The 17,911-nt window shown below is 46.7% G+C and overlaps 6 protein-coding genes across 6 annotated transcripts; 3 read left to right on the top strand and 3 right to left on the bottom strand.

The window, feature by feature from the left end:
• Positions 1–1,609: 1,609 nt before the first annotated feature.
• On the top strand, positions 1,610–4,618 carry PHATR_44026 (predicted protein; the record flags this gene model as incomplete). The annotated part of the gene is made up of 1 exon (XM_002186369.1): positions 1,610–4,618. The coding sequence occupies one exon, from the start codon at positions 1,610–1,612 to the stop codon at positions 2,762–2,764; it is 1,155 nt and encodes a 384-aa protein (XP_002186405.1). The 3' UTR covers positions 2,765–4,618.
• Positions 4,619–6,845: 2,227 nt separating this feature from the next.
• On the bottom strand, positions 6,846–7,727 carry PHATR_44024 (predicted protein). The gene has a single exon (XM_002186082.1). It carries the CDS (start codon positions 7,624–7,626, stop codon positions 7,009–7,011), a length of 618 nt encoding a protein of 205 aa, XP_002186118.1. The 5' UTR covers positions 7,627–7,727; the 3' UTR covers positions 6,846–7,008.
• A 1,042-nt stretch (positions 7,728–8,769) lies between these two features.
• On the top strand, positions 8,770–12,919 carry PHATR_44023 (predicted protein; the record flags this gene model as incomplete). The annotated part of the gene is made up of 2 exons (XM_002186368.1): positions 8,770–9,138; positions 9,229–12,919. 2 exons carry the CDS (start codon positions 8,770–8,772, stop codon positions 12,784–12,786), a joined length of 3,927 nt encoding a protein of 1,308 aa, XP_002186404.1. The 3' UTR covers positions 12,787–12,919.
• Positions 12,920–12,953: 34 nt separating this feature from the next.
• Positions 12,954–13,704, bottom strand: PHATR_44022 (predicted protein). The gene has a single exon (XM_002186081.1). The coding sequence runs from the start codon at positions 13,637–13,639 to the stop codon at positions 13,106–13,108; it is 534 nt and encodes a 177-aa protein (XP_002186117.1). The 5' UTR covers positions 13,640–13,704; the 3' UTR covers positions 12,954–13,105.
• A 331-nt stretch (positions 13,705–14,035) lies between these two features.
• Positions 14,036–15,056, bottom strand: PHATR_33371 (predicted protein; the record flags this gene model as incomplete). Its single annotated transcript, XM_002186080.1, is given in 2 exon segments — positions 14,036–14,662; positions 14,682–15,056. 2 exon segments carry the CDS (start codon positions 15,054–15,056, stop codon positions 14,036–14,038), a joined length of 1,002 nt encoding a protein of 333 aa, XP_002186116.1.
• A 466-nt stretch (positions 15,057–15,522) lies between these two features.
• PHATR_44021 (predicted protein) lies at positions 15,523–17,894 on the top strand (the record flags this gene model as incomplete). The annotated part of the gene is made up of 2 exons (XM_002186367.1): positions 15,523–17,218; positions 17,280–17,894. Exons 1-2 carry the CDS (start codon positions 15,647–15,649, stop codon positions 17,892–17,894), a joined length of 2,187 nt encoding a protein of 728 aa, XP_002186403.1. The 5' UTR covers positions 15,523–15,646.
• Between the last annotated feature and the right edge of the window lie 17 nt (positions 17,895–17,911).

Here is a 17,911-nt window from a genome sequence, read left to right as displayed (position 1 = left end):
GAGGTGGAGTCTTGTTGGTGTCATTGTTGTCATCCTTCTTGGTCTTGTACCTGTCCCTGGTCTTGATGCCGTTGGTGGTGTAGTCAGCACATTGACGCAATTGTACTCGTCGTCGTCGGAAAGAGTGCAACCATGGGGGGTGCCAAACAATCAATGTACCTTGCAGTCATTCATCAGACAACGTTGTGGCGGTCGTCGGAGAAATGTTGCGTTGCTGGCGAAAGGTCAGAATCTGTTCCCGATGCCGAGCGGCTTCCTCTTCCATTTGTCCCGCCCCGGAAGTGTTGGCCGCCAATCAGAATCGGCGGAAGACGGCCATTTCGAGAGAGTTCTGGTCCACCAAGTCTTGCTCGTTGTGGTCCTTGAGAAAGCTGACACTGGCGTTACTGATGTTGCCAAATCCACTGCCGTCAAAATGGCTGTGGCTAAAGTAAAACTGGGATGGGTTCATTCCGAGTATCCACTGTGGGGAATCGAGGCTTTGGGTTGAGCGGAGGATGATTTGATGGTGGCAATTTGGGACTTGCTGACAACCTTGGAGGCCCAACGCCAGATTCGGAGCGGTGTTTGCGCTTGACCATATTGCTGCTGTATTAGCATGCGGACAATCCACGGATGTGGGATGCGCAAAGCACACAGAATCGGTTGTACGGCGAACCGCATGTCATTGCACCCGTGCCATCAAGACAGTTTGTAAGGATTGCGCCGAAAGTCGTCGCAAAAGCCGAGAATAATTTTGTTGATACCCCAGGCATTGTGCTAGGGACGGTAGAGATGACAACGTTGTTGACAGTGGCATCTGGTTTGCTCCGAAAACTGAAGATGGATACAAATGCAGAGGCTTAAAAAGTTTTTTAGCTTTGGGCACCGGAATTCGAAAAAAAATGTTGTAGTAAAGGATGTAGATTTATTAAAAGCTACATGTATACACTTTTGCTTTGTTCTGAGCATATTGCATTGCCATAGTAACAAAACTAGGACGTTGCATGGCAAATTCCATGCTTTTGATGTACACCCCAATTCAATCCATTTCTTGGACATCTCCCTGCGCTCGAAACTTTTTCCAATTCTCCATCTGGAGAGACCAACAAGTAGATCAAGGATTGGCTGATGCCGTATATCTTGAATGACACTATTCATTTGCTCAGCTGCATTGTTTTCTGTTAGCTGCTTCCGGTAGCTTTCGGCAACTGTTGGCATCCGGCACAAATTTTTGGCGTTTAGTCTAAATAGTTTGAATACTTAATAATATACGAGCGCCAAATGATGTTACTTACATTAACTGAGCACGTTCTGTCCCCTTTAGGGAGTTTTTCACCTTTTCCCATCCCCTTTACAGTTAGTGGATTTTCTCGTAAAAATATGCAAATGATCGTCAAAGTCACTCATGGTGGCTGTGCTTCGTTCGACCTTACGGTTAGTAACAACTGACTTTGCCCTCCTCCAACCCCTCCAACATAAGTGGAAGCAGACAGACGGGGAATCCGAAACGACCGATGCAACAAGTTCACTACATCGCGTTAAGTTACATTCCAGATTCCAAGGTTTTATAGAGTACAATCTACGCTTGATTCTCGACCTTACGCCCAAAACAGAGACTAGACCGACCATGGGAAAACTTCTTTACTTGCGATCAGGACTGGTTTTTGCGGCCAGTGCTTTGTTAGGGGTTACGCCGGCCGATGGGTTTTCCCCGACAGCCACGCGGTCGCAGCTCCTTGCCGAGCTGCAAAGGTGTCTCACTCCGACCGACTTGCTCGACCGGGTCGGTGCACGTGTCTCGCGGAGTATCGATCCCGACGGCAGCCTAGCGAGCCTCGTTCTCGTTCGTCTTTCTAAGCTTGTGATTTCTTTGGATAACCAAGACCGAGCTTTCGTGGCGGATGAATCATCAACGAAGACTCTGAATGCCATCATCGAGAGTCTCCTCGATTCCGACCCGTCATCAAATTGTGAATCTATTGTCGAAGCAACGAAAGCTTGTTCTACTTTTTCGCGCATTTCTCCATACTCACCAAACTCCACTTACGAACGGCTTTTTAATTTTTGGAACGATTCATCGGATATTGTCTCGCAACTAGAACCACACCACACTTCCGGTGTCAAGTGGGCTTTTGATGTTCTTACACTTCAGTCATCGGCACCCTCACCCACCGCGCTCGATCAGGCCTATGCCGATCTCAATTTGCCATTCGCCATCATACCTGGTTGTCTTGCTGGATTGGAAAGCCTTTCCGTAGATCGACTGACTTCACAGGTACATTTCAGGGTAGATGATATTCGCACGACTTCGAACAAAGTAGTTTCAGAACGCCGACAAACCGCTTGGGAAGGAGATACTGGCGTGGCGCCATTCACTTATAGTGGCAAGGCGATGCCTCGGAGCGACTGGTCACCACTAGTTGTTCAAGTGCGCGATGTCGTGCAAGCTCGTACAAATCAGTACTACAATGGATGTCTTTTAAATCTCTATACGGATGGCTGTAGTGGGATGCGGTACCATATCGATCCAGACCAAGGGACTCTATGGGACTACGACACCGCGGTAGTTAGTGTGGGGGCATCGCGGCGATTTGCGTTCCGTGCCATGTCCTCTTCTACTTTGCAGCCACACAATTTTGTTGTCATGCACGGAGATTTGACGTACATGTTTGGAGAGTGCCAGTCACAGTTTCAGCATACAGTGAAAAAGGCGGACGACAAAACCGACACCACTCCGCGTGCGAGCTTGGTGTTCAAAAGAACCTGGGAATGTAAGAAATGAAATTGCACATAAACTTATTCACTCTTTGTGGAATCAAAACGGAAGTGATGGTCGTCTTTGTGGGAGCGCATAAGCTCAAGGAACACCTTCTCGTAACCACTGTGATAAAGGTGATCCTCTATCATGGTGCGAGACACATCGATTTCGGAAAAGAAAACATTGGGCACGATATTCCCTGAAATACCGCTCCCGTCTCTATACAGGTGAACGCAACGACCCGGAGGATACAACTCCGGCTTAATCCGTTCGACCGGGTTCTGCTCGATCGGAAGATCGTCCAGCAGTGGCTCCACCACACCACGGATATGCTGAGTGACGTCTTTGGTAAATAAGACTGGCTGGCGGCGTGCCAACTCTTCAATCGCATGATCTATATCACGTTTTGCAAAGGGTACCCAGTCAAACTCCATAATATCCAATAGCAAGTTGGCCAAATGGATGCCACTCAGGCGAGGTACTATATCGCAATCGTTTATAACCGTCAAAATGTAGGAAGCTTGTTCAGCCAATTTCTTGCTGAGTAAAGCCGGGCAACCAAAGCCAATCACATTCACATCGAACTTGGGATGATCTCTGAGTTCCATCCCTGCGATAGCTGCTGCACCAGCTCCTAGAGAGTGCCCAGTCAACGTTAGCTTGATGTTGAACTTACCGGATTTCTCAAGAAGCTCCTCCAAAAGACCTGTATGGGTATCAGCTATATGCTGGCCGCTACCCAAAATGAACGAATGCGCTTTACCACCTCTGTACTCTACCTCGTCGCAAAGTAGGCCTGTCAAGGCATCTGCAACTGATTTTGTCCCACGGATAACAATCAAGACTTCCAAAAAGGGATTAAAGGAGGATTGATCTCGCTTGACCGCCACAAAATTGGCGGGCTTTCCTGGCTCGCTTCGAACCTCCGCGTATACAAGCTCGTAGGGTTCCTGTTGCCTGTGAAGACCTTCACGAATATCTTCAACACTGTCTGCGTATGAGAGATACGCTAAGCTCAGGATGTTGTTCAGGTCCTCAACCTCTTTGATGTTAATTCCGGGATAGAAGCGGTGCATCCGGCGCTTCCAGCTTGGATTTTTAACTTCATCCTGGCCCTCCAAGTAGTAGAACAAAGCACTAGGTGAAAGGTGGGAAAAATCGAGGGAGCCCATGTACTTCTCGGCAACGCTTTCTATGTGATCCTTGTAATTATCCAGCATTCGGAAGAGAGATTGAAACGAGTGTGTGTCGACAACTTCGCCTTCGTCCGATGGTTGCCTAGCTTTCTCTACGATATCTTTCAGATAGTCTTGTTTGCTGTCACCTCCTGCAATGAGACCTAAAAAGTCCTTTGCCATGGCCGAGAACGATGGCTTTTCCTTATGCTGCTTCTCAGGGCCGCTTTTTGTTTCTTCAGTGAATCCAATTGAATTTTCAGCTGCTTCGAACATCGCCATAAGCTTATTGCCTACTGCAGCTGGCCGTAGGGCCACAGTTTTTTTTTGATCGGCGTCATGGACCGATTTTGATGTGGAAGAAGTTGAATCGTCCGTCAGAATTCTTTTCCACGCGTCTTCAGCTTTTTCAGTCAAATCTACTGTCATGTCATAAATGGAGTCATCTTTTTTTGAATGCTTGCCCTCTGATTTTTCCTTCTCTGTACCCTCTAGGAGCGCGTTCTCATCCGAATGCTGGAAGGACGTTATAGTCAGGAAAAAAGCTGCAATAAGTGTTGACGACAGTACTCTTCGATTTACGGAAAATGATTTGAAGCGTTGGAAAACCTGTGCATTGAAAGGAGACATGGTTTCAAACTTCGCATCATTCGCAAATACCCAAATCGACTCTCATCAGCACTTGCTGTTACGGTGAAAGGATTTCTAATCGCTTTGTGAACTGAGTCTTCACCGGCAAGGGCTCGAGATGCAGTTGATTCTGAGGACTACGAACAGAACTTGGTAGTGTTTCTATCAGTCACGGAGAATTAGGTCACGTGAGACCAACGAGCGGCTTGGTTAAAAGGTGTCTGCATAGAGCGCCAACATAATGTAAGCATCACACGCTCTAGAAAGCAGCTACTGACTATTTTATGTAGTCTTGGTATTTTACCTACTTTTCCGTTTCTGGCGCTTTCTCACGGTGTTTTTTCTGTTGATGCTGGTACGACCATTTAGCCTTCGGTGCTGGGAGCTCAAGACATTGCCCAAAGGCAGGAATATCCTTCGGGTAGTTCTTCGAAATATTTTCTGGGGGAGGTGGAGGAAAGTTGCCCCACTGCTCTTCGCCAACCGCTTCCATAGCCGTGGCGAAATCCGGGGGCATTTCAACGGAGGGCTCGATTGGACCGGAAAAACGTGGGATGGAACTAGTCAAGAAAGAATTCGACTGCGTTAGAGCGTGAAATTTCCAAGAAACGCAATCACTCTTAGGTTTAGCCACAAAGGACGCAATATCTCCAGCCATCGGTAAAGAGACTTCTTGACCGCAACGTTCGCATAAGTCACGAATCATTTCGGATGTGACAACGAAGATCAAAGTATCGCAGCCGGCTTTTCGTCCAGTTTGTACAGCTAGATCCAAGGTTGCCTGCCCGACAGGCGGAGGATCATCTTTCTTTTTTGTATCGAACATGCCCTGTCTAGGGGGCTGCATATATTGTTTTGGCTGGATTGGGTCTGTTGGAATGTTGATTTTGAGACTCATTGGCTTCAGAGAGTATGGGTCGTCAACATCCTCGAATCGAAGGTATTGCGTATCAGCGACAAATCTTTGACTTGCTTCACATGCTTGTAAAGGTTCATCTTGCCATATCTGGATTCTTTCTTTTGTTATATTCTTCCATTTTTGGATCTCGCCCATGATTGGGTCCTTCTTGTAGGCTTTGTTCCAGGACTGGGCCGCGCAGAGAAGCAAACCAGCTTTCAATGTTGGCTCGAGGCCTCCAAGCTGCGTCACTTGCTCGTTACAATCGGCCAACCCGTCCATGACTACAATTGGAATACCTGTAGGTGCTCCTGCCGTCTCGGGCGTTGTCAAGCCCCAATTGGACCATTCTTTTGGCTCGAACCCCGCTACCGAGATCATCATCGCCGACGACACACAGCGCTTGAAAGGTGCAGAAAAGTATCCAAATTTCCGTATATCATTAGTGGTATCAAACACTTTCGCAATGGCTCTGAACGCCCCCTCAGCTTGCCGAAAGCCTTCTACGGTAAGCTCTGGGTCTATCTTACTGGAAATATTTTCCAACATCCCAAGTGAAGGTTGGTAGAGCTGCTGCATCCTAGGAAGATCTTTCCTCGGAGCCTCCTGAGCCGGAGCTACTTCATTGACATCCTCACCAGCCCGGACGAGAATTACAGATATTTTCACCATGTTTTAGGCATCACTGATGCAAGGGTTGCTTATTGTCTCGAAAGCTGGCCAAAGAACACACGCTGAAGCATAGGGGATTGCCACATGGCCCAACCAACTTTTCTGTTTGTTGGCTCAAAGTGTATCGAGACTACTGACCGTCTGGTTAAAATGATGACTGTGACCAGCCTATGTGACCCTCTGATAAACCAGTACAGTACTTTACTAGAGTCAACATATCGTTTATGTATTCCTGCCCTATTTTCTGATTAGACGTGAAGACGGGCTTCGAAACAAGAGTATAATTAATATTGACAATCTGAAAAGAATATTTGGAACTGACTGTGACATCATTGATATACCGTCGAGAAATGAGCGAGTCGAAAGCGACAAACTGACATGAAGACGATGGCTTTGTTATTACTGTAGAAAAGAGCAAAAAAACGAGTCACTTTTACACTTATGTAAGCAATTTCCACATGCTCGTCTACCTTCGTTTTGTTTACTGACTTGACAGTGAAGAGGATTATTCTTGCCTGCCATGTGAAATTGACAGTCAGCGACCTGTGATCTGACATATTTTGTCTTACTGTTAGAAGCCTGGCCAAGCAAAATCTGACCCACCTTGAAAATATGGTTGCCCTCGCCTGCGAAAGCTATTTGTTCAGCTAACACAGCTATGAGAATGTGTCAATGCAAAGAAAGAAGCAGGATGAAGCGATTCGACGCGGTGAATTGTAACTGGTCACCTCACAGGAGCTAAAGAAAATGTTTTACATAAAGGCTACAAGCAGCTTATACCGACGCAAAAAATCGATAGCAGATATTCTATTGCTGTATTGCAATACAAACGCAATGAATGATGTAGTATACGGCAGTGAATGCATAAAGCATATCTACATCCTTTACCGACTTTAAAACAGTCGCGTCCACTCTTCCCGACCGACTCCAGGATAAAACGGCTCGCGAAAATCTTGCCAGTCAATAGAGGAAATCAGCCAAGCGCCATCCGTTTGTCGTTGCTGTAATTGACAGCCCATGGCAACCAAAAGCTCATCATCGGATGCCCGAAGGCGACACTCCACCCAACACGTCCCGTCGTCGTAATCTACTGGATCGCTGGGGAATGATATTTCGAAGTCCTCCCCTTCAACAAGAATTGCAAATTGATTATGGGGCTTAGTCATGGCCACCTTCAATGCCGAGCGGACAGAACGCTCATCAGCCGAAGCTGGAGCACCGACCGCATCATATATCTTGGAGCGCCAACCATGTGTGGAAAAGTCCAAGAGCATTTGATAACCCTTGCCAGAGCGCAAAGACATTAACATATATTCCACAAATTCGCTCGGAGTCAGTGGTGGCAAAGGATTCTGATCCTTTAAAGAGGGCTCATGCGTTATGGCGCTCAGGTGAAGGGGCGCAATGCACAAAGGCACAGCTTGCAAGGTTCCAAAGAAAGGCTTTAAGGATGGAACAAAGGCTGAGACAGACTGCCAAAGAAGAGAAGTGGTCAAGAGAACGTTTTTCATACCCTCGGGTGAAAAGCTGAGGGATTAAGGCGGAAGGATGAGTTCGGGTCCAAGATAAAGCGTTCGAGAAATTTTATAGAAACGGCTTCGGATCATAAACTCCAGCAATTTATACCTGACTTGATAGCAATCCTGATTGTTGACATCCAGTTCGTTCTCCTTCCTGGATTCGGCGATCAGGGATGTGATAGGTATCTTCTGTCGAGAAAAATGAGGCATGTGGCAGCTGCGCTTCGACAGCCTTTGGTGACGCTTCGTGTTCTTATTGGTTTGTTCAACGTCAGCATCCGGGTTTTTCGTTAGAGAGTGAATTCAATATGACACCAACGTGTGTCGTCGCGAACACGTTCACCAATTAATTCACAGGCAACTTATATGCGGATCATCGTTCGCTCGCGCCTCGCAACAAGAGACGAATAGCATTTTTTTCAAACAAACGAGTATTGAAAACAAAATCCTGGTCTCTGTATTTGTTTTCACTATTTTAAAACTATCAAAGGGGTCCAACGAATGAGAATCGTTTATGTAAAGCATTTAATTTTCATGCTGATAGTGAGAAAGAAACATGATGCAATCTGGACGTCACTAATAGTTCAGATTAGATTTACCGTCGGTGTAGAATAGAGGGAGTTTCAAAGTAGACCATCTACAGTGAGACATATTGTTTATCCAATCGTTGCGGTTCCATTCACTCCGAACTTGCATCTATGGGAAATAGTACTATCCAGTAAAAAATGTATCTCACGATAGTTCAATTCTGACCCCTTCCTGATTCCGTATTCTATTTTTCAATCCAACCGAGTAGGCTTTATTGTTATCGACAGTTTTGTCGGTAGGGAAAGGCTGAATTTTGAGGCGTGCGCAAGATCGTCCTTGCTTCCGTTGGGTAGCGCTACTTGAAGCTTACTTTACATTACTAGTTGGCCGTCACCTTGTTTGTTTTCGTATTTTATTTCGAAAACGGAGCGGAAGCACCACCACGATCTGTGTCGCATATCGTGTTGTGAAGAGATAGGTCTGAATATCTGTAAAGCAGGGTTCTCTGCGTTTCGTTAACTGAAAGAAATTTGTGGGGGTCTTGTTCGTTCTGTTGGCGTTTCCTCGTAGAAGTCTTTACCCACGTTTCTTTATAAAAACGGAAGAATGGTTGAGAAGGAGGAACGCTCATCCGCTACAGCTGGATTGAAAAAGACGGCTAAACTGGCGATTGAGAAGCAGACTGACAGCGGGAGGCGCTTGGTCGAGTACTTTGTTGTTGTCAGTAGCGCTGCGCTGTCTACAGACAACGAGAACGGTGCCCAATCGGAAGTTGATGCCTCACTCTCAGAACAGCAAACGGATTCGAATTCGTTCGATGAAGAAGACGAGTTTGCTGCGTATAAATTCAAGCCGCTGATAACAGCGCGCTACCCTGTCAAAGATCACGTGGACAACCCTCTACATGACAATCTGACCCTCTTTTGTCACCCGACTGGAGGAGTTCAGCTCCGAACCAATCCCTATATGCCCAAGGTATGTCCAAGTACTTAGCTTTTTGGAGTTTCCATATGAAGCGGAGCGTTTCACACTCTTTCTTTCGTTTTGCTTGCTATATTTCTTCAGGTCCACTACTTCGTGGCAACCGGCGGTTCCGGCAAACAGATGTACGGCACGTGTTTGACGCTGTGGGAACCCTCCAGTCTCATAATGGAAGAATCTGACGGAATTGAAGTGGAGCGCGAAGTTCATTTACCTAAATGCCTCGTCATTTTATCTACCTATCCATATTTGGTAGCCTTTCGTGAATTTTTGACGCAGTTGAATCGGCTGACAAAAAGCGGAGAAATGGCTCTCCCCGTTGAGCGTTACATTGCTAACTTTTGCGCTGAGATCCCTGCCCCACCGCCGGGATCCTTTGAGGTGCAAACCACAATCATGGAGTCCGTTATTCGTATGTGGTCGCCTCCACACAACCTGCCGATCGCTTGGGTATCGCTGCCGTTCTCGAATCTTTTCGAGTGCCTGGATATAGACAATATTATTCTGGGCTGGCATTGCCTTGTGCTGGAAAGGCAAGTGTTAATCACTTCAACCCAGATTTCGATTCTTACTACGGCCTGTGAGATCTTTTTGTCTCTACTCTTTCCTATGCGTTGGTCGCATGCATACATTCCTGTCCTACCAAGCTTTTTGATTCCGATGTTATCGGCACCCATGCCATTCTTGTGTGGTATCAACAAGGCGAATTTGGCAGACGCCATGTACGATTTGAGCCCGGAATGCGTGTTGATTGATTTGGATAAGAATACGGTTACGTTGGGGCCAGAAACGGCACCATTACCTCCGATTCCTCCCGTTCAGGAAGCTGAACTTCGGGCTCAGTTGGAAGAAAATGTTGGCATGATCTTTCGGGAAGTAAGATCTTTAACAAAAAACGACGACTTTTCCAATAGTGGAGCTCATCTCTCGAGCCATACAAAGATGATGGCCGAAGCAATGTGGGAATCTCGCCTTTGCCTTTTCGATGAGGCTTTTCATTTGGCGTTTACACCTGAAGAAGCACGCAAGAATCACTTGAACGGGAACGATTCCTCTGGATTAGAAGTATCAGATCGCGATATAGCGAATCCGATGGCTATGTTGGCTGTTACGGATCAACAGACTCTTCGGAAGCAGTCTTCATGGGATGCTGTTCAGGAAGCTTTTCTCAATACCTTCGTCTATGTCCTGCGCAACTTTCGAAAGTATTTGGTCTTTCCGTCAAAGCATAATGAAGGATCTTATGGAGGAGCGGGTTTTCGCTCCAAGGAGTTCATCGAATCACAACGCTATGATATGCGCGAATTTTTGGAACAGATGATTGGTACGCAAATGTTTGACAATTTCATCACAAAACGTCTTTATGGTAGTGGTGAACCGGATGTTGCATTTTTCGACATGGCTGTCGATCGTTTTTTGAAGAACGCGGGTCTTTTTGCCGACGTCGATTTCGGGGGTCGTCTATTCGACGCTACCAGCAATTTCAAATCCAGAGGGACCGCGAGCAAAGCTCCACGAAACAAGAGATCAACAAAACCAGCCCTGGTAGCGGCAAAACTGAACGAAAACCCTTTGCTACAGAGTGCCAAAGTACACCGAATGCTGAAAACAATTGTACCCCCTGAACCAACAGGAGATGGGTTACCAGTCCAGTCGTCTGACAATGATTATGCCATTGCAATTGTGGGAGAAGATGACGACAACAGTACACAATCGGGTGGGACATCATCCACCCGAAAATCATTTCTTCCCAAACAAAGCAAGACTCCACAAATCAAGTACAAGTACCAGACTTTCCCTTCGGAACTTCAAACGGAATTATTTGGAACGGCTCGCCCTCTTCCAGCAGCTGTCATTGCGGAATTTGATCGTCAGCGAAAGGACGCTGCTCAATTTCGCCGCAGGAATGCAATGCCCAAGGATGCACAGAAGCATATCCAACGAGCACATTCCACAATGGATCCAATTGATCCTCCATCCCCAGAGGTGGCAACATTCACTGTTTTCTTTATGGCCTTCACCGCTCTGGTGGGCAAGGAGCTAGTTGATATGGCACAGGATCCCAATGCTCCGGAACGGACTATTCTTTCAACGTACGTCCCTACCACGGTAGCAGACGAATATTCATATAGCGAGATAGAGAACTCCGAAAGCCCTGATGGCGACGACCCGAAAGAAAAAGACGACGTGGCAAACATGAAAGCGTCCAGACCAAACATGGAGGATATGTTTGAAGATGACGACGACATTGCAGAAGTATCCGGCTTTGGAGACGTTGCCTATAAAGAGAGTCTTACTGAGCAAATATTGGAGGAAGGCAAGTCACTGGAGACACTCAATGTGAACAAAGATTCAGACGAAAGTTTGGGTCATGCGCTCGAAAAAACAAAGGAAGAAGCTGATCCAGAGCTCCTCAAGACGACATTGCTCAAAAAGCAAATGGAAGAATCGAAAGATTTGGAAGTCCCAGACGGTGCAATCGATGAGAATTTACTCACTAAGATGAATTCGACGCGCGAGGTAGATGGCGAAGTCGCAGAGGTTCTTGACAAGGACGATGCCGACACTGAAGAATCTTCTGAAGTCCAGCCACGTAGAAGGTTTCGAGATAAGTTGTCGGACCTTGAAATAGAAGAAGCAAAAGCAAAAGGAAGAGCTCAATTAGGTTTAGCTTTTGAGATGCTTACAATGATGAAAAAGCGCGCTTTAAAGGCCGACCCTGAAGCATATCAAAGCCTTATTGATGCTTGCGGTCGTGTGGGGGATACAAAGAGAGCCACTGATTTGCTCGCCAAAATGCACGAAGACGGTATTGTAGCTGATGGAACTGTGTATGCTTGTTTGGTATCAGCATTTTCTGCCGAGAGCGCATGGAAAAGCGGAGAAAAAGATGAAGATCTTCCAGAATGGGCCAATAGCACGGCGGTTGAAATGGACTGGAACAAACTGCAAAAACGATCGTTTCTCGATCGCTTAGTAAACCGTGTAATGGATTTAGAAGAAGATGAAGACGAGGAACCTGATGAAAGCCTCAGTTCATACCAGAAGCTTCGCAATAGGCTCATGAAAAGTAGAAAGCAAGACACTAAGGGACAATCAAACCAAAAGCCTGAGGACAAGGGGACGGATTTTTATGTTACCGAAACAGTTGAGAATCAAATTGCCTTGGGCGAAAACCTGCTGGAGATCGTATTCCCAGATATTTCTGTTGACACGGAAGACGAAACTTGCCCACGTTGCAACTTTGAACTTTCGGATGATGCCGTCGCTCTTGGCTGGAAGCCGACCGATAGCAATGATTACACAACGGCATGTCCGAATTGCACCCAACGGTTTGTTCCACACTTCCGTGTTCAGTCTACAGCACCCGACTTTCTTGGGTCACGAGGTCCAGGTTCGCCTCTTATGTGCGAGCGTCTGAGCCCTTGGGTTCTGCAGAAAGAAATAAGAAGTGTTATGAGTGATGTGGAGGGAATCAACAATCTTCTTGATCCAGAATGGAGAGGAAAGGAGTACAAAAATGCCGTTTTGTGGTGGAATTTAGTCCTGTCTTGTATGCGGTACCGCTTCCCTTTTTCCTTCTTACTGCAAGGCAGTTTCGAGCAAAACCTAATTGCTCCAATGCCAGAAGACGAGAGTTAACAAAAAAGCAGATAGTAGCAGAAAATTAGAAAGCTGTAAAACCAGGTTAAATCTTGGTTGAAGCGAACGAGTTTGCTCTTTGACCCCCATTTTCTTTGAAGAGGCCCGTTTTGATGGACTTTCAAAAGACGAGTGGACCCGGCAATAGTTGTAACATCTAATTAACTGGCTCTGGCAGTGTGGATCGTCATCCCGCTAATATGACCCTGGGATTTTTGTACAGGCTTGCCTCCAGTAGTCTATGTTCAAATTTGATAGAACATTTGATTGGTTGATTAAAACGTGAGAACAGATCAATCTTGACCGGATGGAATGGCTTTCATCTACTTCTTGACGTTTCCTTTCCAAACCTACCCGGTACTTCTTTTGCAAGCAACGCATTGTAGCCTTCATCGTCAAGCCAGCTTGCACAAGCTTGCTTAAGGTCCGACTCGTTGCAGGATAATTCTGCGATAACAGTATCCTCGTCTATTTCTCCTTCTAGGGAAAGGTTTACTATCTGTACTAGAGACCCGCCGACTGGAGCTTTAACAATTTTCTTCCCCTCGATCGACCCCCAAACGGTATGGTACAGTTCATCGGCTTCGGTTTGTATAAATCCTTCCCATTCCAATTCGAGCAGGTCCTGGCCAGACTTAACAGTCGACTTTCGTGACACCACGTTTACAGAGGTTATATCTCCAAGTTCATCAAGGCCATGTGAAGTCATTCCGACTCGGATACTCCATAGACCCTCGCCCAGCGGCATGCATGATAGACCGGGGTCCTCAGTTTTGACAGCTCGGAGCCAAAGATGCTGTGCGGGTGCAAAACACTTTCGACTGGAAATCTTGAGAAAATGCGATGCTGGCATGGAAAGCAGAGTTTATGAGAAAAGTCAGCTATCTGTGGGTAATGTCAGTAATGTCTTTGAACGCAACGCTTTCGCTGATTCTATGTTTGCTCGGCTTTGTTCGAAAAAGCATCTACTGTTGCTGTGTATAGTTAGTCGCCTCTCTAGCTCTAGAGACACGATGACGCTTTTAAGGTCATGGCAAAGTGACAAAGAAAAAGCACCCGGAGTTTGGGATTATGAATATACTTGCATCTTTCATTAACTGATTTGCACCTTGCTGTTTACAGTTTGTCGACCCATGATACGCGCTACGACGACATATGTATTAAGCTAAGCGTTTGTTAGTAAAACAGGAGAGGGTCCATGTTCTCCACACTCTCTTCTTCGAGCGCAGAGTCAATCTTATCATCCTTTTCAGTTTTTTGGTCGTGCTTTGCGAACTCTTTGTCGCGTGGCAGCCGAATTGTTTAGAATCTGCAAAAGCCCCCTTCCAAAAGCTTTTCCCATGTGATAGTAAGTGTCAGCGCGTCCATTATAGTGATATATTTTGTTGTATTTGGTTCCGTTGTTGATAACGTACGGTGACGTTTTCACAAAGATAGTGTTATTTTGAAATTCGCTCAGCAAAGTGACGCCTTGCTCCATGGCCCGAATCGTTTTGACGCGCGTTGCTGCTGTGCTGTGATCGCCAGTCAAGTTTCCATGCATACCTAATTCCCCGACAACGAAAGGAAGGGACGGCTCGTCCGTTTCTCGGCGTATGTCCCGGATAAGATTCGCAAGGTTGAAGCCATATTCTCTAACAAAAGGCCATGAAAGCATGTCATTCCATCCCTGAAACCACACAAAACCGCAAAGTTGGTAGCCTTGGTCTTCACAGTAGTCTGGATAAATTTCCTGGATAGCCTCAAGCCCATCCAAAATAGCATGAATCATCTGTCGGTATTCCCATCCATACTTTGATGGTTTGACGTCAGGGAATTGACCTTCACCCGACAGTGGGGGCCGAAAATCAACAGCAAGATTTCTTCCCCCCCCAAGCTGTCTTGATAAGGATGACAGGATTATCTGTGAAGGCGTCCCCGACTGTCCACCCAAATCCCAATTCAGGACCAAACTTGCTCACAGAGGCTCCGTATCCGGGCTCCAATTTCCCGACGCGATCATTGTATTTAACAAAAACATCGTCACGCGATCGAAAGCCAGTCCCGTTCCAAAGATCTTCCCGAAAATCGTTATGGGTAATGTTATGATCGTTTATCAGTATCTCTAAATGCTGTACTGATGCCATACCGACCATATTTGACTGTCCTGCCAGCAGAAACACTTTGACCTGAGCCAACGCAGCCAGAGGCAACAATATTAGGATGCTACCATTCCAAGCGAATTTTGATACTTGAGGAAGAATCATTGCCGGGCACACTTTGTCAATCATGTCAGCTCCAATATCAGCGCTTACCGTCTATTGCGAGAACAGCTCTCGAATCAGAAGTTTGATAGCGAGCAGGCGTTTTGCATCATATTGCCAATCAGGTTACAGTTAGCCTGTCACGGAGCTGTACCTGTAGTTGTGGCCTCACAGTCCATAACGACGACTCGAAGGCGAAGTTTGAGGATAAGGTCGGACAAGTTGATGACACCAGGTCTCTTTGAATATCGAGGTGATAAGTATGTTTCACCAAGACTTTGAATTCATGCTTTTGCCTACAGCAGATCTAACTGTTATGTGGAAGTCGTATACGACAAAAATATTGTACGAGGAACGTCGCTGTTCTGTTCAAGGGTGAACTTTTGGACATCAAAAGACTGAGACAAGAGACTCTTGACGACAAACATCCGGCGTGCGAAACGGCTTTGATCACCGTCAACAGTTTTGATCGAATTGAAATTGTTGGTCTCAACGAAAGCCAATCGTCTCCCTGCCGGTGAGCGAAAAATCTCAACTATAGATTCGGTGTACTGGTGCAGCTTGCATTGAGAAATCTAGTTTACTTCGGACGAGGGTTCTCTCAGATTTTGGACAGAATGAGCGGCCGTGCCGTGGAAGGACGCGACGTCAATTCGATTCGCGAGGATGACGATGAACATAGCCAGTGTTTTGCCCTAGATCTGCGCAATCAATCCAGAGGACCAATGGCCATGGACCAATGCACCGAAACGAGCAACAACTGCGTAAGCGAGCCTCCCCTATCTCAAGCCGAAATGTCGGGAAGTGCGCCTTTCGCCAATCAATTGTCCTGTCTGAGCAAGCAAGCAAGCCCAATGAGGTCCGAAGGGTGGAATGAGCTCCAGCCCGCCGGAGAGGAGGCCGCAATGGAAAGGCGACTGCAAAGAACGAAGGTGGAAAAGCCATCAGAACCTTTTGAGTTCAGGGATACCAATCAATATCCTGCACAAAAAATTATCTCGCCAATCGATTCCAAGCAAGCAATCGTGGTGGACAAGGGCAGTTTGGCTCAGGGAAGACCCGGTACATCGGACACAAAAACAATATCATTTCCTCCAAGAGAGAGTGTCGATAAATCAAACCGCTTGCTGCACGTTGATGTAAGCTGCAAACGAGAGACTATACAGACTCAATCCAACGAAGATTCGGAAAGTGAAGGAGCCTCCGCAGATATTGGCGACTATTCCGAATTTAGCTATAGTGACGAAGAAAGGCCTTTGACGGTTCAAGAAAACCAGCTTCTCTACGGATCAACAGGTGAATACAGTTTATACAGCTTGGAACAGATGGAAAACCGTTTCGAGGATCGCGATTTCCATGGTGCTCACCAAAAAGTAGTTCGACACAGCCATACACATTCGCCGTTCGCCAACTTGGGCAAGACCTCAACTCTCAAGGCCGCGCGCGCCACCTTCTTACCTCAGACTATTGTTCTGGAAACTGACGCTAAAAACTATCCCACTTATCTGTGTCCAATATGTGGCACACGACAAAGGGAGTTCTTCAGTGTTTCCGACGCACCGCGACAGCTTGAAGGTCCCTCCGGCTATTTGGCTCTGTACTTTTCAATTTATGTCATCTCGTCGCTTTTCATCTTTGGTTTGGAAGAGGGATGGCGACCATTGGATTGCATTTATTTTGCAGTTGTTACACTCACAACCGCTGGACTGGGAGATTTCGTCCCCACGTCAGATGTGAACAAAATTATTTGTTCTATCTTCATTTACTTCGGTGTGGCCTGCATTGGATTATTGCTCGGATCTTACATCGCTGGCATGCTAGATGATAGTGCATCACGGGAAGCCAAAAGAAATCAGCTGAGTTCGTGTCCAAATTGTGCCCGTATAAAGACTCTCCAGGATGCAACGTCCAATACGCCAGAGCATACGGTGCCTGACACAACACCAGCTATTCCTAGGCGAAGTAATCGTCGAAGTTGTGCATCCGAGCGTATACTTGACAAAGCTCAAAACCAGGATCACAGTGCTGTGTATACGTCACATCACTGCCATCGAACGCACACAGGTCAGCGGCAAAGCTCGTTTGAAAGTCACTCATCCCCTTTCCACAACAAAGGGGTCGAGGTTACAACTTCTTCTTCGCAAGGTGCATCGACGGTTGAAAATATAGCGTCTTTGGGTGAGTCGCAGGTTTCAAAAGGTAGCGAGGCAGGAGCAGCATCTAGGAAACTAGGAAACATGCGCTCCGCAGCTATTCTCCACTATCTTCCTCATCCCCCCCCCCCCCCCCCCAACAAATCTTTTAGGATCGCCAGTCACAAGAGGGATCCTTGGCCGACAAAGGCATACCCGTCACGATTCGTTTGACATAACAGGAAATGCCAGAATGTACAGCGCAGCAGCTGGAATGGGACGAACACGCAAATTTAGCGAAGATGTAGGAGTAATGATGATTCCATCGATCAGACAAGCTCCCCCCACTATTCAGGAAGGTGCCCAGCTCGAGACTCCGCCGTTGGGTACTGATGCAAACGGGTGTATGGAGCCACCATACACAAGGTCTCGCGGGTTCACTTCTGAATCGGATAGTTCCAAAGAAGATGACATGAGCGATAGCGACGACGACGACTCTTTCGCAGCCTCCACTCATACCTCGTCAGGTTCTTCCGAAGCTGTAGACGATGGAATGTTCAAATTGCAAGTGGCCAAGTATGTGTTTCTGACGTTGAAGCAGGCGCTGGTCAATTCAATGGTCATCATAGGGGTTGGCTGCCTCGGGTTTCGCTTTATCGAGGGCTTTTCACTCGTAGACAGCTGGTATTTTACAACGGTTTTTCTCACAACCGTCGGATATGGTGGGTGCTGAACCAAAAAAGTCGAGTG

The sequence above is a fragment of the Phaeodactylum tricornutum genome, chromosome 3 (genome assembly GCF_000150955.2).
Source record: "Phaeodactylum tricornutum CCAP 1055/1 chromosome 3, complete sequence".
In the NCBI taxonomy this organism is placed as follows: domain Eukaryota; phylum Bacillariophyta; class Bacillariophyceae; order Surirellales; family Neidiaceae; genus Phaeodactylum; species Phaeodactylum tricornutum.
Note: the sequence above shows the minus strand (reverse complement) of the source record. Positions and strands in the feature narration are given on the sequence as shown.